The sequence below is a fragment of the Chaetodon trifascialis genome, chromosome 13 (genome assembly GCF_039877785.1).
Source record: "Chaetodon trifascialis isolate fChaTrf1 chromosome 13, fChaTrf1.hap1, whole genome shotgun sequence".
Lineage (NCBI taxonomy): Eukaryota > Metazoa > Chordata > Actinopteri > Chaetodontiformes > Chaetodontidae > Chaetodon > Chaetodon trifascialis.
Window position 1 is genome coordinate 23,156,068 of NC_092068.1, and position 23,885 is coordinate 23,179,952.

Sequence of the window (23,885 nt, forward strand, 5' to 3'; positions counted from 1 at the left end):
ATTCACACTAGCTGTATATGTCAACAAACCCTGTAGGCCTATCCTTGTTTACTGTGAACATCCTATCTCTCTCTCTCTACTATTCCCTGGCCATCTTCCTTCTCTTCCCCCCACTGCTCTCTTTTTCGCTACCCTTCACTATCGCCCACCTATTCTCCTCCACTTCTCCCCCTCTTTTTCAATCCTCACCCACAATTCAGTCTTTGCATCCTTCCCCACCCTCCCTCCATCCCAAGCTCCAGAGGCAGGGGCATCTCTTGGCGAAGTGTGGCCCACCACAGGCCACTGGCTTTGGGTAATTAAAGGGGTTTAGGCCCCCTCACCCACAGTCACAGGCAACTGCGGCTGGGTGATAAAGGCACTGTGCCATAATTACATGGACGGCCAGCATCACCGCCCAGCTACACTAAAACAGTCAGCTAGCCAGCTGCATGGAGAGGAGGGACCTGTGTGTGTGTCTGTGTATGTACAAGCAACTGTACACAGTGTGTGTGTGAGTGTGTGCACCAGGGGTCAACACCCCCTTGTGATCGCTCTGCTGTAGTTAAGCCCCCTGTGTTTAAGCTCCACATAGGCTCATTGAGCCCCCCTCACGCACACACACACACACACACACACACACATTTTTAACCCCCACCCGTCCCCACACCCCCAGCCAATCATTCCCCACCAGTGGTCTGACTCCTGCCGTGAGTGTGTGTGACCATCAGCCATTTAATTAGACCCAGCCGTGATTTACCTAATTTAAATAAATAAATAAACATACGAAAACACCCCAATAAACAAATACCTATATTCAAATGAGGAGCTGGGGAGTTTCATGAGCATAAAGAATGGGCCAGAAGATGGGATTGTGCAGGCGGAAAAAAAGCTAATGTAAGGACCACTGGATGTGGACACTAAAGCGCGAACACACAGACACACACACACACACACACACACACACACACACACACACACACACACACACACACACACACACACACACTCCAAAGAATGAGTCAGAATGAAGAGAAGTAAGGAGACTTCTGCCGAGAGACGTGTTGCCTGTGTCACCTATTTAGATAAAATGACACAACATTTACTGTATTTGGCAAACTAACTGAAACTTTCGTCATCTGACAAACAGAGTTTGTTAAATTAAACTAAAGATTGAAACCCTTCATTGTACATCTATGTGATTCTGTGTGTCTGTCATATGGATCAAGTTTATTACATTTAAGTGAAGCTCGGGTACCTTGGGTGAAGAGGAGGCCAGCTCTCTCCCCATCACTGCTGCGACTGGGCTGGGCCCGACTGGCTGGGGCTGCTCCCTGTCTGGGGCAGAGCTGGGTTTGGGAGCTGGAGGAGTGGGGCCGAGGCCAGGGCTGGAACTTGGGGGCGGGGGAGCCCTCCTCTTCTGGCTGGTACCCACGTCCGAGGAGGGGCCGCCAGCAGGAGTCCGCGTAGGGCTCGATGTCCTTGGCTCGTAGAACGGGTTGGATCTGAGAATGGAGGGAAAGGAAAGGACAGGTGACAGACGAGAGCGAGACAGAAAGACGTCATATTAGAAAGTGCATGGTCTTACACAGAGTGCATAGACTAGTTTTTAATCTATCATCAACATTCAGATGAACTTTTGCCTCAAATGCCAGCGGTGCTTATTACAACCCTGTTCCCAAAAAATAAAACCAAATGTGATAATTTGCTGTTCGCATTTTTGACAGATACTTAATTGAAAAAAGCACAAAGACAATATATTTAATGTTTGAGCTCATCAGCTTCATGGATTTTTGTAAATATCTGCTTATTCTGAATTTGATGCAGCAATACGTTTCAAAAAAGTTGGGACAGGAGCAGCTAAAGGCTGGGAAAGATGTGGAATGCTCCAAAAACACCTGTTTGGAACATTCCACAGGTAAACAGGTTGATTGGTAACAGGTGAGAGTGTCATGATTGGGTATGAAAGGGGCATCCTGGAAAGGCTCAGTGGTTCACAAGCGAGGGTGGAGTGAGGTTCACCACTTTGTGAACACATGACTGGATGAAGGATATGACTACATGAATTCTGTCTTATTTATGTTTTACACCTTTTTGGAATCAGAGTTGTAACACGTTACCAAATCAAAACTGTCAACATTGCAATAAATAACAAAAACTGTCACGTAGATTTAAACAAAATAAAATGGTTCATATCAGCACTATTTCAACCCATTTGGGTCCAGCTGCCCATTGTCTAGTTAAACATAAGGAAACTGCTAAATGGAAACAAGAGTTTGGTGCAATACAATGAACAACACACCAGTGGTAAGGTAATAGAGGATGCAGGTGCACTGAGGTCAGGTTTGCATGACCTCATATCCTTACTGCCCAATGTGGACTACTGACAGACAGACAGGCAGGAGCACGAAGGCATACACACACACAAGCATACAATGAAACCCACACACACACACACAGGCACTTTAACACACATACCAGAGTGTTATCAATATACAGGCATACTTGTGGCACTGAAAGCAGGGGCACGGCCTTGAGAAATTCACTCAACATGCAACAAGCAGTCCAAAACAAACAAGAGAATTGGATGGAGAGGGCGGGGGTGAGAGCGGGAGTGAGAATAAAAAAAGCTGATTGACTAGGTATCTGCCTGAAAGAGAAGGTTAGAGCTACTTGGTGTCCGTCTAACCACGGAGCGATACGGAGAGGGAAAAAAAGAAGAGAAGTGAAGAAAAGAAAAGCAGGCAGGCCTATAGAGCAGCTTTACCAGAGCAGCACTGGCTAAAAGACATGTGAAAGGACTCCAGTCAAAACACTGCGCTGCCCTCTTGAACTTTCTATTCTGCAGAGAACTGCTCCTGGTGTAAGAGACAGGGCAAAAGAAACATGCCAGTCAATAACCTGTCTGTCTTTAGACAGCCAAGAGGACTAAAACATAGGGCCATCTGTGTGACAGCTTCGCTCAACAGCCAGAACCTACCAGTTTACATTTCCAATTTAGGCTCGACCGCAGAGGTCACACACAACCAGTGAAACAGTGTGCAGTGCAGAGTACTACAGAATGAACCCTGCAGAACCAATCTTTGCCCAAACTCCTAGACATTGACTAAATGTTATCATGAAAACTTGTTGGGGTGGTAGCAGACGTCCTCTCTTTGACTGCATGGCTTCTGTTACTATAGAGCCATACCTCATGCGGTATATCATCTAATAAAAACTGAACTTAACTGGCAGCATGAGACAATGAAGTGATGTAAACAAGAAAAGGAAAGAGGAAGAAAGGAAGATGGGACGAAAGAGGAAGGAGGTAATAAAAATGAGCAGAATCTGGGGAGGAAGTTAAGGAGGACAGCAAGGAGGGAAAGTATGGTTGATAGGGAGGGAGGGAAGCAACAACAGAGGAGGGAAAGGAGGGAGACAAGGTTAAAGAATGCAGCGAAACAACAGAGCCCTTGTTCTCGTTGAAAGAGCTGCCTCGTCACTCTGCCCTGATTGGGGGGGGGGGGGGGAGGGGGCTACAAGTACCCCTCTATAAGGAGGGGTCTTACACGACTTGGCCTGCCAACAGTAACCAAGCTGGGCAGCCTGGATCCTTTCAGACTGCTTCTACTATGGGCTTCTCATGCACACAGAAACCATGTCAGCAGGCTATTTTTCTCAACAGTTTAGGAAAGGGTGTTTATCCAAATCCCTCTAGAAAAACAATACAGCAGAGGCTTCTCTACTCTGACAGACAAAAAGGTTAAATGGACTGTATACATACAGAAAGGGGCTTCATGTACCAATGCAAGTCAAAGTGTAACTTTTGCAAATTAAGTGGAAAAACACAAGGACAAACCGTGCACAGGTGCAAAGCGTTTTCCTCAATGGCACACCGTCATTCAAACCTCATAATTTCATGAAGCAATCATTTCAAATTACTGCTCTAAACACCCGTGACATGCCATGTCAGGGTTCATTATCGTCTAACGCTATTTCACCTTTTCCTGCTGCTTGAAAACATTACAAGATTAAGAAATCAAGTCTTACTCGTCAAGCTCCTCATCCTCGTTGTGAGTGGTGTCGGCGTACAAGTACTTGCTCATGTCAACAGGCCGGACTCCTTTCCTCTGCCTGGGCTTCGGGGGTTCTGGGTCTGGCTGGAGGTCCACGTCCTGCTCGGGCTCATCGAAGGGGTTCCCTGGAGGTGTCTGTGTTTCAGGCTCATCTGGCTCATTGAACGGATTCGAGGAGTCATGATCATAGAAGGAATCATCATCAACACGCTGCCTTAAGAGCGGCTGGGCAGGGGGCTCTGTTTGACAGGAGGAGAGACCTCTGACTGGATATACAACACATACTATACTACACTACAACAGTCACTCAACAGTATGTATTTGACAAGAGCTTTGACAGCTTGTTACCCCACTGGGCTAGAAAGCTGGGCAGCAGAGGGGGTCAAAATAAATGGGACTGTAGTACTGGTAACTAGCTAGTCATTATGGACATACCTGCTTTCTAATATTATGCTTTTAAGACACCTTATAAAGAAATGGCTGAGCCACAATTCAAGCGTGTTTCTTGTGTGCTCAGATCCAGAGTCTGACAATATCATACACACATGCATGCGCAACCATAGTATCCTCAAAACAAGCATTACCAGTAAAGGTATGTTACGACTCAGTACTTGTTTAATAAGAATTGAATGTCACACAAGGGATGTGTATGAATATATAAAAAACAAGTGACCAAGAAAACCCCAGACTCATACAGATGACAAGGTTGAGAGTAAACACAACCTCAACACGTATCACGGCGGGAGCTTCGTGTGTGTGGGGGCATGCCATTCAAAAACAAATAATCCACACCGATACACCTGTCTACTCAGGTGGTCAGACAAAAATATTGGTTTAGCTGTCTGACTGAAAGCATTGAAGCCTGCCTGCTGTAGTTACACATGACTACACGCATTCAAGGTGTGTGCACAGCCAAACCTTCAACTTGCATCACCTGTCATTCTCCGGATTCCCTCCAAAATAAACACCTTTACTTTTATTACTTGATAATAACATCAAAGCCTAAAAACAGCCAAAGCTACAGACAAAACCCCAACATACCTTCCTCATCAGGATCACAAAATGGGTTGAGGTGGTTTGGGTGAAGGTCGTCATCGGGGTCATCGAAGGGATTGTTGCTCATGGCGGGAGGCGCTTCCTGATCCTCGTCTTCCAGGAAGTTCAGCTTGTTGATCAACTCTGTTGCCAAAGAGTCCAACACAAAGTCATACACACGAAAAACGACGATGAAGAGTGACAACTACAGCCAAAAATAAGAGCTGCACAACGATACATTACCCAAAATGAAATGAATACAAACATTCACAAACCCAAATGGACCAATATCTGCACTTTGGAGTGAACCATAAGCATAAAGACTATTCAGTCGTGTATAAGTAATCCCTCTTGCTGGGGAGCACTGCCCAAACTCTGTGCTCCTCTGCAACCTCGGCTCCACTTCGACGCATGTTCAGCAGTGACATTCTGGGAAAATTTGTGTGTTATGGAGGGTTACTGTGGGAGACAGTGAAGGCAGTATAGAGTTGCTATGGAGATCCGAGCTGGAAAGGCTGAGAATTGTCCACTTCATCTTCATCTTCCTCACCGTAGCTCAATCGCATGCTGCCAGGGTGTGGGTCAGCTTGAAAAGAGTGTAAATGTGTGTGAGGTAGATGCCAAGAAGTGCTGCTGTGTGTGTGCTGTGTGAGAACCTGAGCAAAGAGAAGAAGTATGTGTGTGTGTGGAGTGTGAGTCCTTTGGTCTTTATGTAGGGTGGCTGTGTGAAGTGGTGGTGGCTGATAAGAGGTGCAGCACTTTTCCTTGCCTCTTACTGACAACATTCATGACCCATTTTTGGCCATAGCAAGCGCACATGTGCATGGGTGTGTGTTTACGTCTGTGTGCGTGCCAGTGTGTAGCACAGTTTGTTTACTATCCAAGCAGAGGAGTAAACAAGAGTAACCCACATAGGCTCACTTGTTTTCCAAGTAAAAAAATCTTTGTGTAAACTGTGAGGGTCCTAAATGAAGTTTTGGGTTTGTCATGTATAGAGAGCCATGATAATAATGTAAAGTAATGCTGATGTTACCAGTTGCCCAACCTGCCTGCATCTAACCTCAGATCCAATACACAGTTCAAGTGAAAACAGACACACTTAAATTGAATTAGGAAATGAAGCAACACAACTTTTGTCTTCCAGAGAAGAAATGTTTTTGGGTAAGAGGGGTTCGTTTGGATACCAATTACCTGTTTTGGTTCACTACCAATTGCAGAAAAAAGAATGGGGAAGACCACACTGTCAAAAAACAAAACAGGAGCCAAAAGGATGAACACCAACTGATGTGTTCACAATACCTTGTACAGCACATCACCACATAGACCAAGATAAACTGTAAGACGACAACACGATCACAATACCAATGTAAAGGAGGATCGGGGGATGGGGGGTTTGAGTCAAAGAAAGAGGGAGACAGAGAGAGAGGAAAGCTAGAAAAGGACAGATTAAGAAAAATAAATACATAGAAATAAAGTGTGGTAATGAATGGTAGTGTAGAGGAGACACATTGTCCACAGGATGATAAAAGAAGAGTCAGGAACACAGGGTGAGAAAGGTGAAAGAAAGGTGAAAAAAGACCTTGGGAGGAAGCGGCAGGCTTAGCGGTTGCTTTGCGCGCTCGCTTAAGGACACCATCATCATCATCATCCCCATGTAAGCAGCTGAGGGCATTCAACTGGTTTACTATCTCTGTAAACGACAGGGCCATACAGGAAGGGAGGAAGGAAGAATAGCAGTGAACAGTGAAGGCAAAATAACACAATCCATCCAGAATATCCACACACACGCTCGCACACACAAACTCAACAGTACATTTCAGACAGTCAGACTTTGCTTTATATTTGCAGTGATATTGCTATTGTTGAACTAGCTATCTAATTGAGATCTTTGTGTACATGCTGTCATGCTGTATTTCACTATGTAATATCATTGCCAGAGCAGCTGACCTGCTGTCAAAGCTGTACTGATTTGATTTAATAGTGTGTACACACAAACAGGTAAAGGCTGAAAAAAGTATACCTTTACTTTAATTTAGCTTCTTTCGATGAGCTTTAATAGTTGTGGTTTCTAGCTGGTTAACTTAATCGGTAGCACAGCAGAACATGTACCACTCACACACAACTGACAAATACAAACATACTCAAATACACAACAATACACACAAAATATACATTCATGGAGATGTACAAAACATCCCTTTTAGGTGTAATATATTCTCTTTTCAATATTTACATACTGTATGTAAAAGCTAAAGAGAGAACATATGTTTTGCAGGGTAAGGGTTGGTTAGCCTGGTGTTAGTACTGCTGGTGTTGGATAGTTAGCATCCAGGGGAGGAATATGATAGTGGGGAGTTTTGGCAGCTTGGCCAGGCCTTTGATTCAGAGACACGCGCTCGTGAAGCATCGCTGTAGGCGCTCAATGCATATACATATAAATGAGACAAAGAGCAGGGAAGGAAAAAGAAAGGAGAGAAAGCATGAAGCTTAACGTGAAGAGATTGCGCTCTGAAAAGTTGGATTAAGCAAAGCAGCAGGGCCCCTACAGTAAACCACAGAATGAATCCTCAACATGTATGTAAGGAGGGCTAGGCAACTAGTCCACCAACACAGGAAGAAAGCAAGGATCAAAGGGTAATGGGGATAAGGGAAAGTAAGGCCTTAGCAATGGGAGATAACCAGAAGCTGGCAAAACACTGTAAATGAAACTCGTGAATTTACAAATTCCCATTTTCAATTATGCTTACAAGCATGCACACATACTCACAGAAGCACAAACCAGGAAAAATAAATAAAGTCAGGAAAGAAGCAAAGTTGATGCCCCACTGAAGCCTTGGGATTGGTTATTCCGGTGTGGGTGATTATTCAGGAGCGCTGGAAATTTTACCTGCTGCATTGCTACCAGCATTGCTAGCTGCCAAATATCAGGTATGACAGACTGACTTACCACTGACAGAGATCTGACTGACTGCACAGGAAAAAGTGATCACTGAAAATCATGGGCGCTGACCGGTCGTTAGCATATTGCTGTAATTATTCCAGCACAGCAGCACTCTGGTTTATTTCGCTAATGTTTCTCTGAACTTACAAAATAAAAAATAAAAAGTTTCAGTTTTCACCTGTGATCTTGGCAGCCTTCTCCTCTTGGTTAACTCTGTTCTCCTCGTCCTCCTCATTCTCCTCCTCAAAGTCGTCCAGGTTGCCGATGTCAGCCTGCTTCATGCTCATCAGGCTAGCGAGGCTTTGCATGTCCTCATCACTGGACAATAAAAAACAAAGAATTCACACATACAGAAAATCATGTTCATAGGTAAAAACAGCACAGCTAGAGTGGTTTACACCCCCGGTCAAATCGCACACCTATTTTATAATATATGAAAAAACATTAACTTTTAGCTCCACAGAGCTAAGATTCATTAAGTGGCTAGCTAGCAGCACATGTATGTTGGTATGTCTTCAGATTGTCACCAGCACAAAGCTGCAGGTGTAACATGACAGTAGGATAGCAGTGACGATCACAAATAAGAATAATCATAGCTCTCCATCCTTCTCTTTCACCACTCATTTATTTCTTTACGTTAGACCTCCATCTCTACACCTTACTGTCATAATGACCGAAGACGTCCACTTTTCCATCCTCCCATTGTCTCTTATTTCCCCCCTCCACCACTTTCTCTACAGATGCCTCAACTTCTACAGTATTCCTTGTATTTTATGTAGTCTTGTATACTCCCACTCAGTCCCTCGATACCACCGCTCCATCATAATCAATGTATTCTCCTCTCTGTTCTTTGTGTTTGGTGTTTCCCGGGCCCAGAGGCTCATTTGAACTGGTGTGATTGAGTTTGTTTGTGTGGCTGACATCATTCCCCGAAGGGTTAACAAGGGTTACGCGCCATCGACCCACCATGCGCGACACAACAAAGGCCTTGTTGCTCTGCTCTCGCTCAGTATGTGTGTGCGTGTGCCTGTCTTTAAATGAAAGTTGCTGCTATCAAATTAGAATGAATAACAAACAACAAACACCGTGGTTGAGAGTGTGTGTCCTCAAATGAAAGTTGGTGGTATCAGAGAGGAATATGTGCGAATGAATGAGAGGCTGCAAACACTGCGCGAGTGGCTGTGTGTGTGTGTGTGTGTGTGTGTGTGTGTGTGTGTGTGTGTCTTATAACTTTGTACTATCAAAGAATGTAATACTGAATAACAAAATGTGTGTACATTTTTGTGTTCCTACATTATGTGTATGCATATTCCTCTACATTTTTATCATTCATCATAACAACACAAATATCCAGACAGATTGGCTTGATGGGATTCCTTGGAGAGCTAAGGACATCACATCTGGTTTCATTATAAAACACTAGCAATCTAAACTTTAATAATAGCATTGTTGAAACATCACTGCTTAGAAGTGACATGAAAAAGAGCCTCTAAGAGCTCTGTTTGTAAAGGGTGACCCCATCTTCAAACAGAGAAATGAGGAGCAACAACTGTGTGAGGTGGAGGGTTGGGGTACCCAGAGGACACTGACTGACCACCACTCAGTTTAGCATCCACAGCAGAGCTGGCAGTCAGAGCTAACAACCATGAGAAGCTTCTATCAGACTCTTTCTCTGCTGGAAAGACAGGGAATCCAGCAGAGCTTGGACAATCACTAAATGCACATTTATGGCCCGTAGAGAAAGTCACTGTGTGGGAGCAATACTTACGTGGCCTTTCCCTCACGGAGGAAGATGCAGGAGAGGGAGAACTGCAGCGTGGCTGACACCACCTTCTTCGACAGGGGCTTGAACTTGAGTTTGACATCTGTCTGTGTGGGCATTGGGCTGGCATACTGTTTCATGTTTATACTGCTGGTGGCCAAGGCCTTCCTCCGCCCTGATGGGGACTCCTGGAGAGGGAGATGAAACACATTCAAGGATTCATTGGATGACAGTGCAGAGATCAAATGAAAAACAAGGAGAAAAGGCAGGAAAGGCATTTTTTTATATCCTCCTTTGGGGAACAAGGATGTACAAAAGGTGCAGAAGGTGAAGCAGAATCATTCTTTTCATCATTACTAATGACAAGTGATTGCAACTTCAAAATAAACAACATTGTGTTTGGTCACTGCTTGTTGATAAATTCAGAACAAGCTGCGATCTGAGCCCTCCTGCCTTCCTCATTGTCAATTCGGTGGTGAAATCCTTCCTGGTATTTCCTATCAAAGGTCCATGCTGAAGCCATTTTTGCTGTACTTCCTTTTCAGAGATGTGCTCTAGGCCAGGGGCTAGCAGTCAAATTGGAATTTGGGAATATGCCACAGACCAGGTGATAAGAGTTATAGAATCAGTGACAGGGGTCTGTGCATGTGTGTGTGCATGTGTGTGCGTGTGTGTGTGTGTGTGTGTGTGTGTGTGTGTGTGTGTGTGTGTGTGTGTGTGTGTGTGTGTGTGTGTGTGTGTGTGTGTGTGCATGTGTGTGCCGCTCACCAGAGGACAGTGTGTGAAAAATAAGAACTGCCGGAAAGCCTTGTCACTGACTGCTAGATATGGAAACTAAACAGTTGGGGACATTCCAGCCATTTGTCTGCCCCCCCCCCCCCAACAAAACTGATGGGTTTTGTCTGCTGCAAGTCTGGCTATGGAAGCGGCACGCTGTCAGTGAACAGCAGACTGGTTCACCTCCTTGCTGTGTTGATACCACCGACATACCCTGTCCCTCTTTTCTGTTTTGCCTCCTCTGTTTTTACAGATTCTGCTTTTCTGATGGGAAACTGGCACATTTTCCTGGTTAACTGATATGTGTTCATTTGCATGAGGAGAGACTGATGTTAGAACCAAATCCAGCCTGAGGATCAGACACTGGTGCACACGTGTCCCTTCACAGGCCATGTGGAATGAAAGCAGCAGGCAGTGGTAACACACACACTCTGTCTTTAAATCTGTCTGATTTTGCTTGCTCTTCCTTTTTTGTCTCTATTTCACTGCATGGATGTGTAAAAACAGCATATATAACTGCATGCACACCTACACACACACAGACACACAAATACACTTGTGTCATTATACCACAGATGTATAAATACCTTCTTGTCTCAGCTGTGAATCGAGCCCCGAGGATTCATCCCCTCATGCGCACAATGCCGAACAAAGCGGAGCAGCTTGCTCTCTTTCACACAACACCAGTTTGAGAGCACATATACATATACACATACACTCTGGCATGTTCGGCAGATAAAGCGATACAAGCTCTTTACATTGCCAGTTTCCTGATGTCTTCACACACACACACACACACACACACACACACACACACACACACACACACACACACACACACACACACACACACACACACACACACACACACACACACACTTCTCAGAGGCTTTGGCTCTGTGGGGAAAACTCAATCTCAGCCTTATCGCTGAGGACCGCAGGGTATTCATTCAAACGTATACACACACAAACACACATATAGATACACCCACACAGAGTTAGTATCAGGACAGAGTGGTAAAGCTATTGGTAATATGGTGAGAAACTATGTAAGCTTCAAACAGGGACTAGAAATCCGTGGTTCAGCCAACACATCCCGACACGGCACATAAATGTGTACAGTGACTTCAGTCCTCATTCAGAATCATTAAACATTATTGGCAAACGTGCTACATTCAAGCTATGAATACATTTAACTTACTACCAATCAATGTGTGCTCATGAAGCTATGTCTCACTGCAAAACAGAAAAATCTGAATCTGATAAAACCAAAAACCCTCCAGTATAACTCCATGGTTTAGCTTTTCCTCCTAGCAGAGTTTCACTGTGTTATACACATGTTGCAGCATCTCTGTATTTGCTCATGTTGGGCTGACTCCTCCATCACAATCATGTAAAGAGTAAAAATCAGAATCTTCCATCAATACGAGGCCTTAAAAGTGCTGGCTTTCACTGTTCTTAGTGGCTGTTAGAGGTTGAAGAGCTCGAGCAGTTGGCATGTGGGAGCAATAGTCGGTGAAAGGTTGACAGTGTGAAGCCCAGACCTGCTGAGAAATTCTGTTAGACCACTTCCTTTTCTCAAGAGCTTCTTTCCAAGTGTATCTGAGACGTAAACCCTAAAATTGCTCTAGCAAATATGATCAGAATCTGTTCTCTAACCTCTATTCCTCTGTTTCCATCCTTCCTTCCCTCCCTCTGACAACTCACTGTACATCTCATCTAACCCTCCTATCTCTCCATCTCTCTCCAGCTTCACCTCCTCTTTACCACCTCGCTCCTTGCTCTCACCAATAATTAAATAAAAAACTACAGAAGAAACCGACCGGCTGACTGGCGAGGCCACTTGACATTTCGTGCTGACATTTGAGCCTCGTCGCTTTGGCTGAGGAACATAATGACATATCATCGCCCCGCCGCCAACCCCAACTTGTCCAAAGACCAGCCCATCAGGAGAGGAGGAAGATGGGGAAAATAACTCTCCCTCTCCAACTCTTATCTCTCTGCAGATTACACCCCGGCTATTATACTAAGCTAATAGCGCATGTAGATGCGTTATGAATGAATTTGCCAAATGCATGAAACACTTAAGAAGAGGGGATTTAGCAAAAGGGAGGATGAGGAGGAAAAGGGGGAGAGGGGTCTTGAAAAATAGGAAATACTTAAGGATATGCAAATACCCCGGCACAAGAATGGAATAACCGTTTCAACAGATTTGAGTAGGGACAGCAAACAATGGAAATCTGCTCCATTTCCCCAGATGCTGCTTGTCAATCAATGTGTGTGTGTGCATGTGAGTGAGTGTGTGTGTGTTTGTGTGTTTGAGAGAAGGTGAGGGGGGGCAGCTGGGATTAGGGTGACTGGGAGGTTGTGACAATGTGTAAAATGAAAGGGAAGGACAATACAGAAGTTTAATTTATTACAAAGAGGATATGACTATCAATATGCTCTCTCTTTCTGAGCCCAGAGAATGACTAAATACCTGTGTGTGTGTGTGTGTGTGTGTGTGTGTGTGTGTGTGTGTGTGTAGGGGGCACAGTGGGAGGCAGAGAGAGAAAGATGGACGGGGAAAGAGAGAGGATAGAAAGAAGGAGGGAGGGGTGATGGCTGTATGCTGCCCCCTAGCTGCACATCTGCACAACTGCAGCATCATTGAAGACCAACAGTTAGCTCTGACATCAAGCTCTCTATTATGTCAGACAAACCACCAAATGTGAAAAGACAAAGGGGAAGCACTAAAACATAAGAGCAATCAAACCTGAAACCTGCTTCCAGTTACTCTGAACTGCCTAATTAATTTCCTAACTGACAATGAATGACTTTCATTTCAGAAGGGTGTGTTTCTGTTCGAGTAGCAGTCCTGCCCCTCTCCCCTGGTGCCAGCTGGCCCAAGATCGATCCACAGATGCTCCCCTGGTGGGGGGGCAGGGGTCAGGGCAGGAAGGGTGCCCAGGGGTCCTGCTGAATCTCTCTGCCCCAAAATGCCAATGGGACGGGCCGGAGGAAGCAGGCGTAGGGATCCTTTTGTCACAGAGATGGATTAATTAGGCTGAGTGCTAAAAGAACCAAGAACCTGGCCTCTTTGTATAGACCTGGTCTCACACACACACACGCACGCACGCACACACACACACACACACACACACACACACACACACACACACACTGACAGAGTTGGGAGGTTTTAGCACATGATGAATAAAAAGAAAAAGTACACAGATACACACAGACACACACACACACACGGACACACCAATCAGCTAATGGCTTTTTAACACAGGTCACCACTCAGTTGGTTTCTAATGTTAATAAACATGGTCGATGTTCCACATTGATCCATAAACTGCCAGTTTTACTAACAAATCACATGTGAAAATGATCTATTCTTAGGTTGATCATGTTCCCGTATTTCTGTGGTAATTTGGGAGAACTGAGATCTGCAGACGCACAAATATCAATCCATTAGTTTTAATTTTGCCAGCTTTCTTGGTCTGTGGAGCTCCTTCCATTGTTGGTTATACGTATGTCTGATACAATCAATTTGTCAGTAACTGAAGAGAGTGTGCCGATGTGCAGTCTGTTGTTGAGGAAGCCAGAAGATAAAGACGTGGCCCTGGTATCACAACTATGATGATAAGTGATGAATCACTGGTTCCACATCAAGCAGATGATTATCAGACTTAAGCCTGCTGCCACAAAACAAAACAATCCTAAAAGTGGAGGAAAGGGACAACCTGAGGTCAGTTACCCTCAGACTACAGTAAGACTGCTGCACATCCAAAAGACACACATTTGATGTATTTTTTCATTACAGTATGGCAGTTTATGGTAATCAGCAGCACCATGGAACCAATGTTGTGTTATTTTTCTTTCTCTCTCTTGTTCTTCTATTTTTGTACTGCAAAGCAGCGTAAAACAAAACCCCAACCTCAAAGCCAACGATATGAACACAACGTCTACAAATATTCCACTCCACACAGAACTGCATGCAGGCCTTTGTAATTTGCATTCACGTGGTTCAGAAAAAATAAAAGCCAAACTCAATTTACCCTATAGAATAACCCTGAGGTGGCACCGATTAGCCCTCCGCCCCAACACCCAAAATCAGCTGGCTCTGGTTGAATTCAGCAGTCAGCAGATTGGACGTGGAGGGGGAGTGGGGGGAGCACAGTGCTATTCCTCTCGCCTCAAGGTCACAGTTATTGGAAATGGAGACATCCAATGTGCTCAGATCTCTCTTTGAATCCGCACACAATGGAGTGATTCCTCTGTGTCAATTTGGCCTCCCCTGATAACTGATAAGGTGGGCCTTTTTACATACCACCTATGAATACCGCACTATAGGCGTTATAGACACACACACACACACACACTCAGATTAAGACCAATTTATTCATCTGCGACTATTATATGCGAGGATTTATTTTTTTTCCCCAAGCAGTGTGCATGTGTGTGTATTTTTAAAGGCAACAATGGACATAAAAGGCATGCAATACTATCACTGCGGTTCTGTGAATTACAATAACAATGGTCTTAATAATGGAATGAACTGTGCAAATGGCTTTCATGTGCATTGTCACATGGACACACACACACACACACACACACACACATACACATACAGCGTGTGTGTGTTTTCTCACACGCTGACACACACACACACAGAAAACAGGACCGCAAGATTTCTCTTCACTAGAACCACATTGTGGATCAGATTTAACTTAAACCCCCCAAAATGGAAATGTCTGTTGCTGACCACCTCCTCGCCCCAGGGGCCGTGAACAACAAAAAATAACAAGGTTGACAAACAGTCGAGGGATAGTGAGAGAGGGAAGTGAGTGAAGAGGGTGAGAGAAGAGCGATTAGTCACAACAATTGCAGGATTAGGCTTGTTTTAAAGGACAGGACGGCAGATTACAGCACAGCGTGCGCTGTAGTTTTAGCTGAATATGGTTTAGAATGACACTGAACTCCAGACATGGTGTTCTTTTTGTACAACACTAAGAAACTGGATATGGGACAGGCTGGCGAGCGCCTACTGCCAGGTAGAGTACAGGCGCTGCACTCAGGAGACAAGAGAGGCAGACTCCTTCACGACAGCCACTGTGCATCAACAACTGGAAGCAAAAACTCACACCTGGGTGAAGACTCCAAATCTCATGAAAGCTTAATGAAGAAGATCTAAAGTCAGGATTCGTCATGCCTAGGTGTCTTGAGGAAAGGCCATAATACCAGCTACCAGTATACTAACTCAACGGTAGCCATTTTGTAGCTCAGCTCAGACCTAATTGAGGCGAAGGGTTTTTCTTTATCAAGATGAGCTGCAAACTTTTATTCAAACATGGATTTATGAATCATCTGACACCAGTATATCTGCATCACTGAACACGTCAGCTGGCCACTTTGCAACACAGAGGATAACTGTTTGCTAAAATGCACTTGAAAACCCCTGAAGTATCAAGTGGGCAATCCCTGTTATCACGCTTAATGGCATCATTTAGCAAAGCACGTTACTTTCATTCATTTCAGCTGGTTTCTTAACAAGTGAAGTCTCTTGAGTCTAAAACTAATACTCTCTGTTTGCCAGGCAGAAGACTCCATTTCTCACACATACTGGTAATCACTCAGCAAAGGGTGAGGGTTTATGTGTGTTTATGTGTAAAAGAGAGGAAAGACAGGAGGAAGGGGGAGAGAGAGAGAGAGAGGAATGCCTTTAATGCAGGGTTGCCTCTGATGGTAGCAGATGAAGGGAGGAGAGTCACAAACCAACCAGCCCTTAAAAGGTCTAATCCTAACTGGGAGAGGAGACTGTTTCATTGGGGTCTAATCTCTTGCTAGCTTCCAACACCAAGCCAAGAGCGCACAGAAATACACCGAAGAACAGCAAGATTTCAGAGGTTTAAACAACATTAATGAAACCTCCAGATATAAAAGCGATCATCTCTACACCAAACAGCCTGAGCTGAAGGAAAGTCGCTCTGACCACAAAAAAATCATCTGGATTCCTTCACACTCCCCGACCTTCCCGATGAGGTCACACCTGACTGAGAGTACATTTACGTCATTACTATGCGCTCTGTGCGAGAATGTATTTCTGAGATGCTGTAGAGATGCACCTGAAACACACCGTGAATAGATTGCTAAGGCTACTCTGGACATTTAAGGACATTTTTAAGTGAAGAGCCAAAGGTGATGCCATGTTCAAAACCCAAAGATATATAATTTACAGTTAAATAAAAAGAGCAAACAGCAGATCCTCAATACTGAGAAGCTGGAAGCAGCGGCATCTTTGTTTGATAAAGACAAATTGATTATCCCAATTGTTGTCAATTAATTTCCCGTGGATCGACTAATCGGCTAATCGTTTCAACAACAGTAATCATTCCACAGAAATCTGCCATTTTCATTCAGCTTTTCTAATTAGTCTGCATCATAATTCATAACCACTGAAAATGCTTAGATGGACACCAAGCCAGTATCTCATATCCCCTCTTTCTCCCTTCATTTCTGTCCCCCCCACCCTGCCTCCCCCTCTCTCTCTCGTCTTATCAGTGTGTCCAGGGTGCCCTCCTCTCTTCGACTCTCATGGTCTTTCTTTTGGGTGGCCCTCAGTGCCCCCCCACACACACACACTCAGACCCAGAGCATGCACTTCAGACAGGGGGCTAATGGGAAAATAAATTACCAGCAGGCAAAAGCCCTGGCTCTGCACTTCTGCTGGAGAGAGAAAGGGACACGGCGGTTCGGAAAAGAAGAGGGGTGGTCAAGAAATGGAAGGAGAGAAGGGCAGAGAAGAAGAGAGGGAAAGAGAGGTGGATAGCTGGGAGACTGACAGAGAGAAAAGTAGAGACAAGGGAAAAGATGGAGAAAATGAGGGAGAGGGGTGATGGAGAAAGAAAGACAGAGCCGGGAGAGGGGGTGGGGAGAGATAGATAGGTCGACAGGATTATAGCAGGAGTTCATCCCTGGTCTGTGAAGTGCCTGCTCATCACTTTTCCCACCATTTCACCATCTCTGGCCATCATAGAGGCCTAAAATGGCCAATAACATCACCACCCACACATCCACACACCCACTGAGCCAATACCTCCAGCTACTGTATCTGGGATTGATTACTCCGCCTGCATGAAGCCGCGTTTCAGATATCAGGACGGCACATTCACCACGGTGGCAGACATCGGTGGAGGCGTATGTGCGTGTCCAGCAAAATCAGTGTCCACGCGTATAAAATTGGACAGATCTGAGTGCATGAAAGATGTTGGAGTCGTGTGTGTGTGTGTGTGTGTGTGTGTGTGTGTGTGTGTGTGTGTGTGTGTGTGTGTGTGTGTGTGTGTGTGTAACGAAATGAATGCTGATGATGGTCGACCACCCAAGCTCTTGTAAACTTTCACCTGATTTTGTAGTACACACTCTGACACAAAAGACACACCTATGGCACAAAATCTAAAAACGAGGCAGAATTGATAAAATACCAACAACATCTGTTTGAATTTGTAACTGTGAACGTGAGAAAGTAACCTCTGGCAGGTACACAATCGTGACAATACTGGCTTTTAGTGGTAGAATCAAGTGATAATTTCCAGGTAAAGACAAAACAACAACACAGATTTCTGGGGGAATCAGAATCTGCGTTCTCACTTTAAGGATCTGTTTGTTTTAGCTGTTTTAACCAGGCTGCTGAGATCTGACAGGGCTATGATAGGGCCCTAATCCAGAGCAAAGCTGATTTGCGTGTGTGTGTGTGTTGGGGGGGTTAAGATGGCCTGTGACAAGAAACAATTGCCCCAAGTGAGAGTCTGCCTCTCTCCCACCCTGCTCCATGACAAAGGTGTACTCTCCATGCTAAGTGACAAATCTGGGGAGACAAAGAGCATTAGCAGGGTGATGCTCTGCTTCAGTGCCTCTGATTGTGGCCAACTCAAAGAGAATCTAATATGGATTTTAAAAAGAGGAGAGGGAGAGATTAGAATGAAAGAGAAACAATGAACACCTTCTACCAAGGGGGAATTAGTGGAGGGATTGGATAAGGAGCTGGTGTGCCTTAGTGTGTGTGTGTGTGTGTGTGTGTGTGTGTGTGTGTGTGTGTGTGTGTGTGTGTGTGTGTGTGTGTGTGCATGGCTGAGCGCTTGTTCTTTGAAATTCCTTTTCCACGAAAGAACAATAGGGTTCCCCAATTCTGTTAATGTGCATCTAAATGTGAGACACGCTCACAAAAACACAAACAGCTCCCTCTCGTATCAAAACGTGCTCATCGTGGAAGAGCCTTTTAGTCGTTTTGGCCTTTTCTGATCTTTCTCAGAGACGTCTCATAACCAATCAGCATTAAGGGGGGCAAAGGTCGCCATACTGCCTCCACAGGCGTTCTGCTCTTGTCAACTGAAAAGCTAAATACAAACGTTGCAGATTTTTGTTCTTATCTGCAATAACGATCTTTATTGTTTCACCTTTTTTAAAGAACATTTAGAAGCAAACTTTGACACACACCATAAGAGCAGGAATGTGTCCTTCGCCACATCTCAACACCTGTGCTGTGAGTGTACACCTTTACTGCAAGTCACCTCGAATTCCTGACCCCATCCTCTCTGGGTGCGGTACTCCAGCTACAGATTTATATCCCAAACAGAGACAGAGACATGTTTGGGGATCAGTCTAACTGTCAGTGGCTGGCTTAGCACTGGCATCAGAGCACATCACAAGACCCTATTCATTGCCACTTAGCAGAACAGTCACCTCAGTTTGCCAGTAACTGTGTATGTATGTGTGTCTGTGCTCACTCCCTTAAATGCTCAATACACAAACACAAACTCGCACGTACTCACTGCGAGCGGATCTTGAGGAGATAATGTCAAACGAGTCACCCTGCACACAAGTTTAACCTAAGTTCACCGATCTCTCTGTGCATGCGTGCACAAATTATTTCGGCACCACCACCCACCCACACATCGCACAAATCTACCGAGCCAAAGACCCGCCTACGCAGGCCCAGCGGGTCAAGCTTGTGGATAAACAGGGGGATTTGCAGAGGGCAGTGTTTTGCGGGCCACACAGGCCTGTCTCCATCACGAGCAGCCATCTTAAGTCGCACAGAGAAAAAATAAATAACCAGGAGATGGAGATAATAACTGTTCTGCTGTCGTTGTCCAATCGCGCCTGACATCACACCAGAACTGTCTGACCACCCATCATCGCCATGTAGAACATAACACCAAAAACAAGGCGGGATGAGGATGAAGACGGGGAGGAAGCATCTGATTAGAGCCCACTGAGGAGGAGGGCAGGTGACAGGATGGGAAGCCATGAGGTGACAGAGGACGACCTCAGAGGTGACTGATAACAGAGGGCGTGGCAACCAATAACGTACAAGCCTCCGATGAGACATCAGGACTGTAGAAATTATTTTACAAATGGAAGACTGGGAGACATGGACAGACGGCTACATAATAGGAAAGAAATAACGATTCAATAAAGGATTCCAGAGAACTGGCAGCTGTATGCCCCCATTCGTCAATGTTTCAACAAATTCCACCAAGGATCTAAGATCATAACCTCATTTTTATAGGTGTTCTGCAACTGGAGGGACTGCACTGGGTTTGCAGTTCATAGTCCCTGGAGCACACATCAAATAACATGCCCTGAATTAACAGCATCTCAGTCGACCTCCTTCCTCATTATTCTGTCTCTCTCTCTCCCCCGTTCACTTCACTGTTGCTGGTTCATTTTACACCAACCCCCAAAACACCTAATACAGTAGACACCTCTGCTGAACCTTGCAAATGTGTGTGTTAGTAGGTGGATGTGTGTGTGAGTTTTCTGGGTCAGCTTGGGGACAGGAGGCAGTAACAGGAGGAGGAGGTGCAGCCTGTTTTCTAGACTGGCACAAGCCGGTACACAGTGAGCTGGCAGTCCCTGCAGGGCCCAGACAGGCTTGGCCTGGGCCAACAGCCACCAACATACTGTAACAGTAATGAGCGTCCTTTGGGTTAATATTCTGGTCCCTGAAATTTTCACTGAAATAAATGTACCGTATACTCAGGAGAGAGAGGGAAACTGCATGCATTAAAGGTCACCAGCTGGAATTGAACCACAGACAATGAGTTTATAAGGTATGTGTCTAAACCTGCAGGATACCAGCATGCCCAAGATTTTCGGTTTTATCAGGTAGGTCTCACCTAAGTGCTATGGAACATGGATTCTGATTGGTTTTTGCTATTTGGTATAAATAAAACAGCTGGTCGGTCAGCATAAGCAGCCATAGCTTAACAGACAATGAAAAAAGGGACAATGACAAGGACGCAAACTTCATTAAAACACTACCATAATCAGTTTTGTAGTTTTATATTTTTGCCTCTTTGTCTTCAAGAACATGCAAGTCGTGAGTGCTTTAACTGTCCGTCCATGGCAGGGATGCCACTACCCAAACAGATCCGGATGCACAGTTATTAGCTTACAGTGCAGTCAACTATCGGTCCAGTTTTTACCAAACAATCACAACGTCTCTGGCTTGTTACAGTAGCAGTAGATGCATCACCGTTCATTTAAGTTTTGCCAAGATACTGAACACACAGTCTGATCCGGAGTTTGTAACATCAACATCTCCAGTCAAAACACACACACACACCAAACTCGGCTCTTAGGTCTATCACGTGAAGGCCACACAGGTGGGAATACGGATGTTTTCCCAGGTGACACTTGTGTTTTGATGTTTATTTTGGGGTCAAACGTCGCACTGTATGAGGCAAAACAAAAACCTGTTTGGGCTGGTTCACACTCTGCATGTGTGTGTATGGGCTAGAAATGTATCTATATGTGTCTGTGTATGTGTGTGACAGGATGGGAGTGTGTCTGTGTGTGATATACTGTATGTGTCTGCACATATGGCCTAAGCCTGTGTATGTGCCTGTTGGTACATATGCAAGGGAGACACTGTGTGTATGACATAGCGTACATATGACTGTGTGTGCGTGCGGGTGTGTGTGTGTGTGTTTGCCGCAGTGTCTGGTGACATCTGCTGCGTTGTTGGCTGGGAGCGGAGCGCAGTGGGCTGCAGGAGCCTCAGACTAAGGAGATGAAAGCCGAGGTCACAACCTGGACCGGTGGGACAAGACACACTCGCTCAGACAACACACAAACACAAAGTCACACATGCAAACGCAAAGACGTACACACAGACTGTATGCACATGGCACACGCGCACGGCAAACATATGTCTCTCACACACATACACAGCATGCAGGAGGCATACAAGAACACAAGGACGAGACTAAAGAATAAACAGGGCGAAGATAAAACTGTGAAGCAGACAAAACAATACGTAGAGAGACTAAACACAAAGCTACACACACACAAACAGACGGAGAAAGGGGAGAAAAAACAAACAGTATGACTGACGCAAGCTCAGAAACAAAAGCCCACATCATCAGGGGCAACAGTTAATCAGTTTAATTAACAAACACATGCATGTACTGTATGCACGTAAGCAAAAGCACACACACCGATGGAAGATGCAGTGTGTGCCAAGTGATAGCGTGCCAAAAGCTGTACGGAGCAGGGTGTGTCTGTGTGTACGAGTGTATACTGTGTAGTAAGATCAAGTAACATCTTCAGTTTTTCATTTTATCTGGCCAATAAATCCCAAAACGTACAATGACATTAAACAGAAAAGCAGCAGATTCTCACATTTGAGAGGCTGAATAATCGATCCGTTGATCGTGTTAATCATACAAATACGCAGTCTCCCAAATGGCCACCACCCGACACGTTCAGACACAGATACGGGCACGCACAAATACGACACCTGCACATAGACGTGGTTAAGGACACACACACACCTCATGGCGGTGGTAGCAGTTAGTCAGCAGACCAGCCATGTGATGGGGTGGTGTGGTGTGGATTAGGGGCCAGTAAGCCTATTAGGGCGACAGGAGGGACCACCCGGCCTCCACAGCCACCTACAACCCACTAACACACACACATAACTGACACCAAAAATCTAGTCCTCCAGACACTGGTGCAGTTTCTCACCATAGATATCAGCACACACATAAACAAAGAGACAGATATACACACTTTTCCTTTTGTTCTGTGAGCTTATAGGTGAGGAGTAATTTGCTCTAAATTGTTTCATAGCGTGTGTGTGAGTGTATGTGTGCGTGTGTGCGTGTGTGTGTGTGTGTGTCTTCATTTTCTTGTTCAGCCTACAATACTGTATGTGCTTCAGTGAACAAAAATAATATGTTAGCTGCATAGCGGCAGAAAATGACAGCATTTAGAGTTGTAATAGTTTCTGTGTGCGACTCTGGTGTGTACTTTCTGTGTGTTTGTGGTTGTGTGTTTGTGCCTGCATAGGGAGGGGTCCAGGCATGGGGGGTAATCGCTAGCATCTGTTGCCTCTCCTCAGGGCGATTAATTAGATTAAATTAATTTGGAAAGCGTGTGTGAATGTGTGACCCACACTCAGAGCCCCCCGCCCCCGGCCCCCGCCTTCCTACAGTGACACACAAACACACACCCTAATTTACATCCTTCCAGCTTTCAACTATACAGAATATATTATTTAAAATCAGCACTGTGAGCACACACGAACAACACGAGCAAATACACACTCTCTTCTTTCTGACACAATAAATTAGGCCTTTTGAGTTCCCAAACTATTTAAGAAATGGGAAACGAGCAAAGGTGAAAACTTTGGAGACACCCGCGTGCACACGAGTGCAAATTAATCCCAATTTGTCGGCCTCGGCACGGGAGAAACTTTTGGGATTTCATACTTCATACCAGCTTTTGTCACCTTTGCGTGAATAGCCGAGGGCTGAAATAATTGTGTTTTTCTTCCCCGAGGCCCAGTCGGCGCTCACAAGCCACTGGCCTACGTAATGTGTTCCAGACAGAGAGAGGGGAGGGGGGCAGTTTACACACCATGGCTATGGGTACAATACAGAGAGAGGGTGTGTGTGTTAGGGAGTGTGTGTAAAGGTGATGGAGGTAGGTTGGCCTGCCTGTGTGTGTGAGTGTGTGTGTGAGTGGCTGGGTGTCATGGTTTTTCACTCTGTGTCGTGAGATGAGTGTGTGGCAGTATGTGACGGTGTGCGACTGTATGAGCATGCATAAGTGGGAGGTATGTGGCGTGGAAATGGCCTTAATGGAGTTGGATGTGGTCCACAATAGACAGGACATCACCTCAGAGAGAGGACTGAGAGGAGAAGAGACAGAGAAGGGAAAAGACAGCAGTAACAACATGGCCGAAGGGGTGCCAGGAACATCATCATAGGCCGTGATATTAAAAAATCCCTCAACACACAGTATATATTGTATTGTTGCTTTGTTAAATGTAATGAGCTGA

The 23,885-nt window shown here is 45.1% G+C and overlaps 1 protein-coding gene across 6 annotated transcripts in view; it reads right to left on the reverse strand.

The window, feature by feature from the left end:
- ehbp1 (EH domain binding protein 1) overlaps positions 1-23,885 on the reverse strand; it is a 133,237-nt gene that overhangs the window by 81,900 nt on the left and 27,452 nt on the right. For 4 of the 6 annotated variants that reach the window (XM_070977124.1, XM_070977128.1, XM_070977127.1 and 1 more), the window contains exons 6-11: positions 9,779-9,960; positions 8,189-8,328; positions 6,649-6,759; positions 5,076-5,213; positions 4,009-4,273; positions 1,238-1,484 (exon numbers count right to left, since the gene is read on the reverse strand). In XM_070977124.1, the coding sequence (XP_070833225.1) occupies positions 1,238-1,484; positions 4,009-4,273; positions 5,076-5,213; positions 6,649-6,759; positions 8,189-8,328; positions 9,779-9,960 (1,083 nt within the window). The remainder of the gene's footprint in view (positions 1-1,237; positions 1,485-4,008; positions 4,274-5,075; positions 5,214-6,648; positions 6,760-8,188; positions 8,329-9,778; positions 9,961-23,885) is intronic. The other 2 variants (XM_070977126.1, XM_070977129.1) reach the window with 1 other exon arrangement.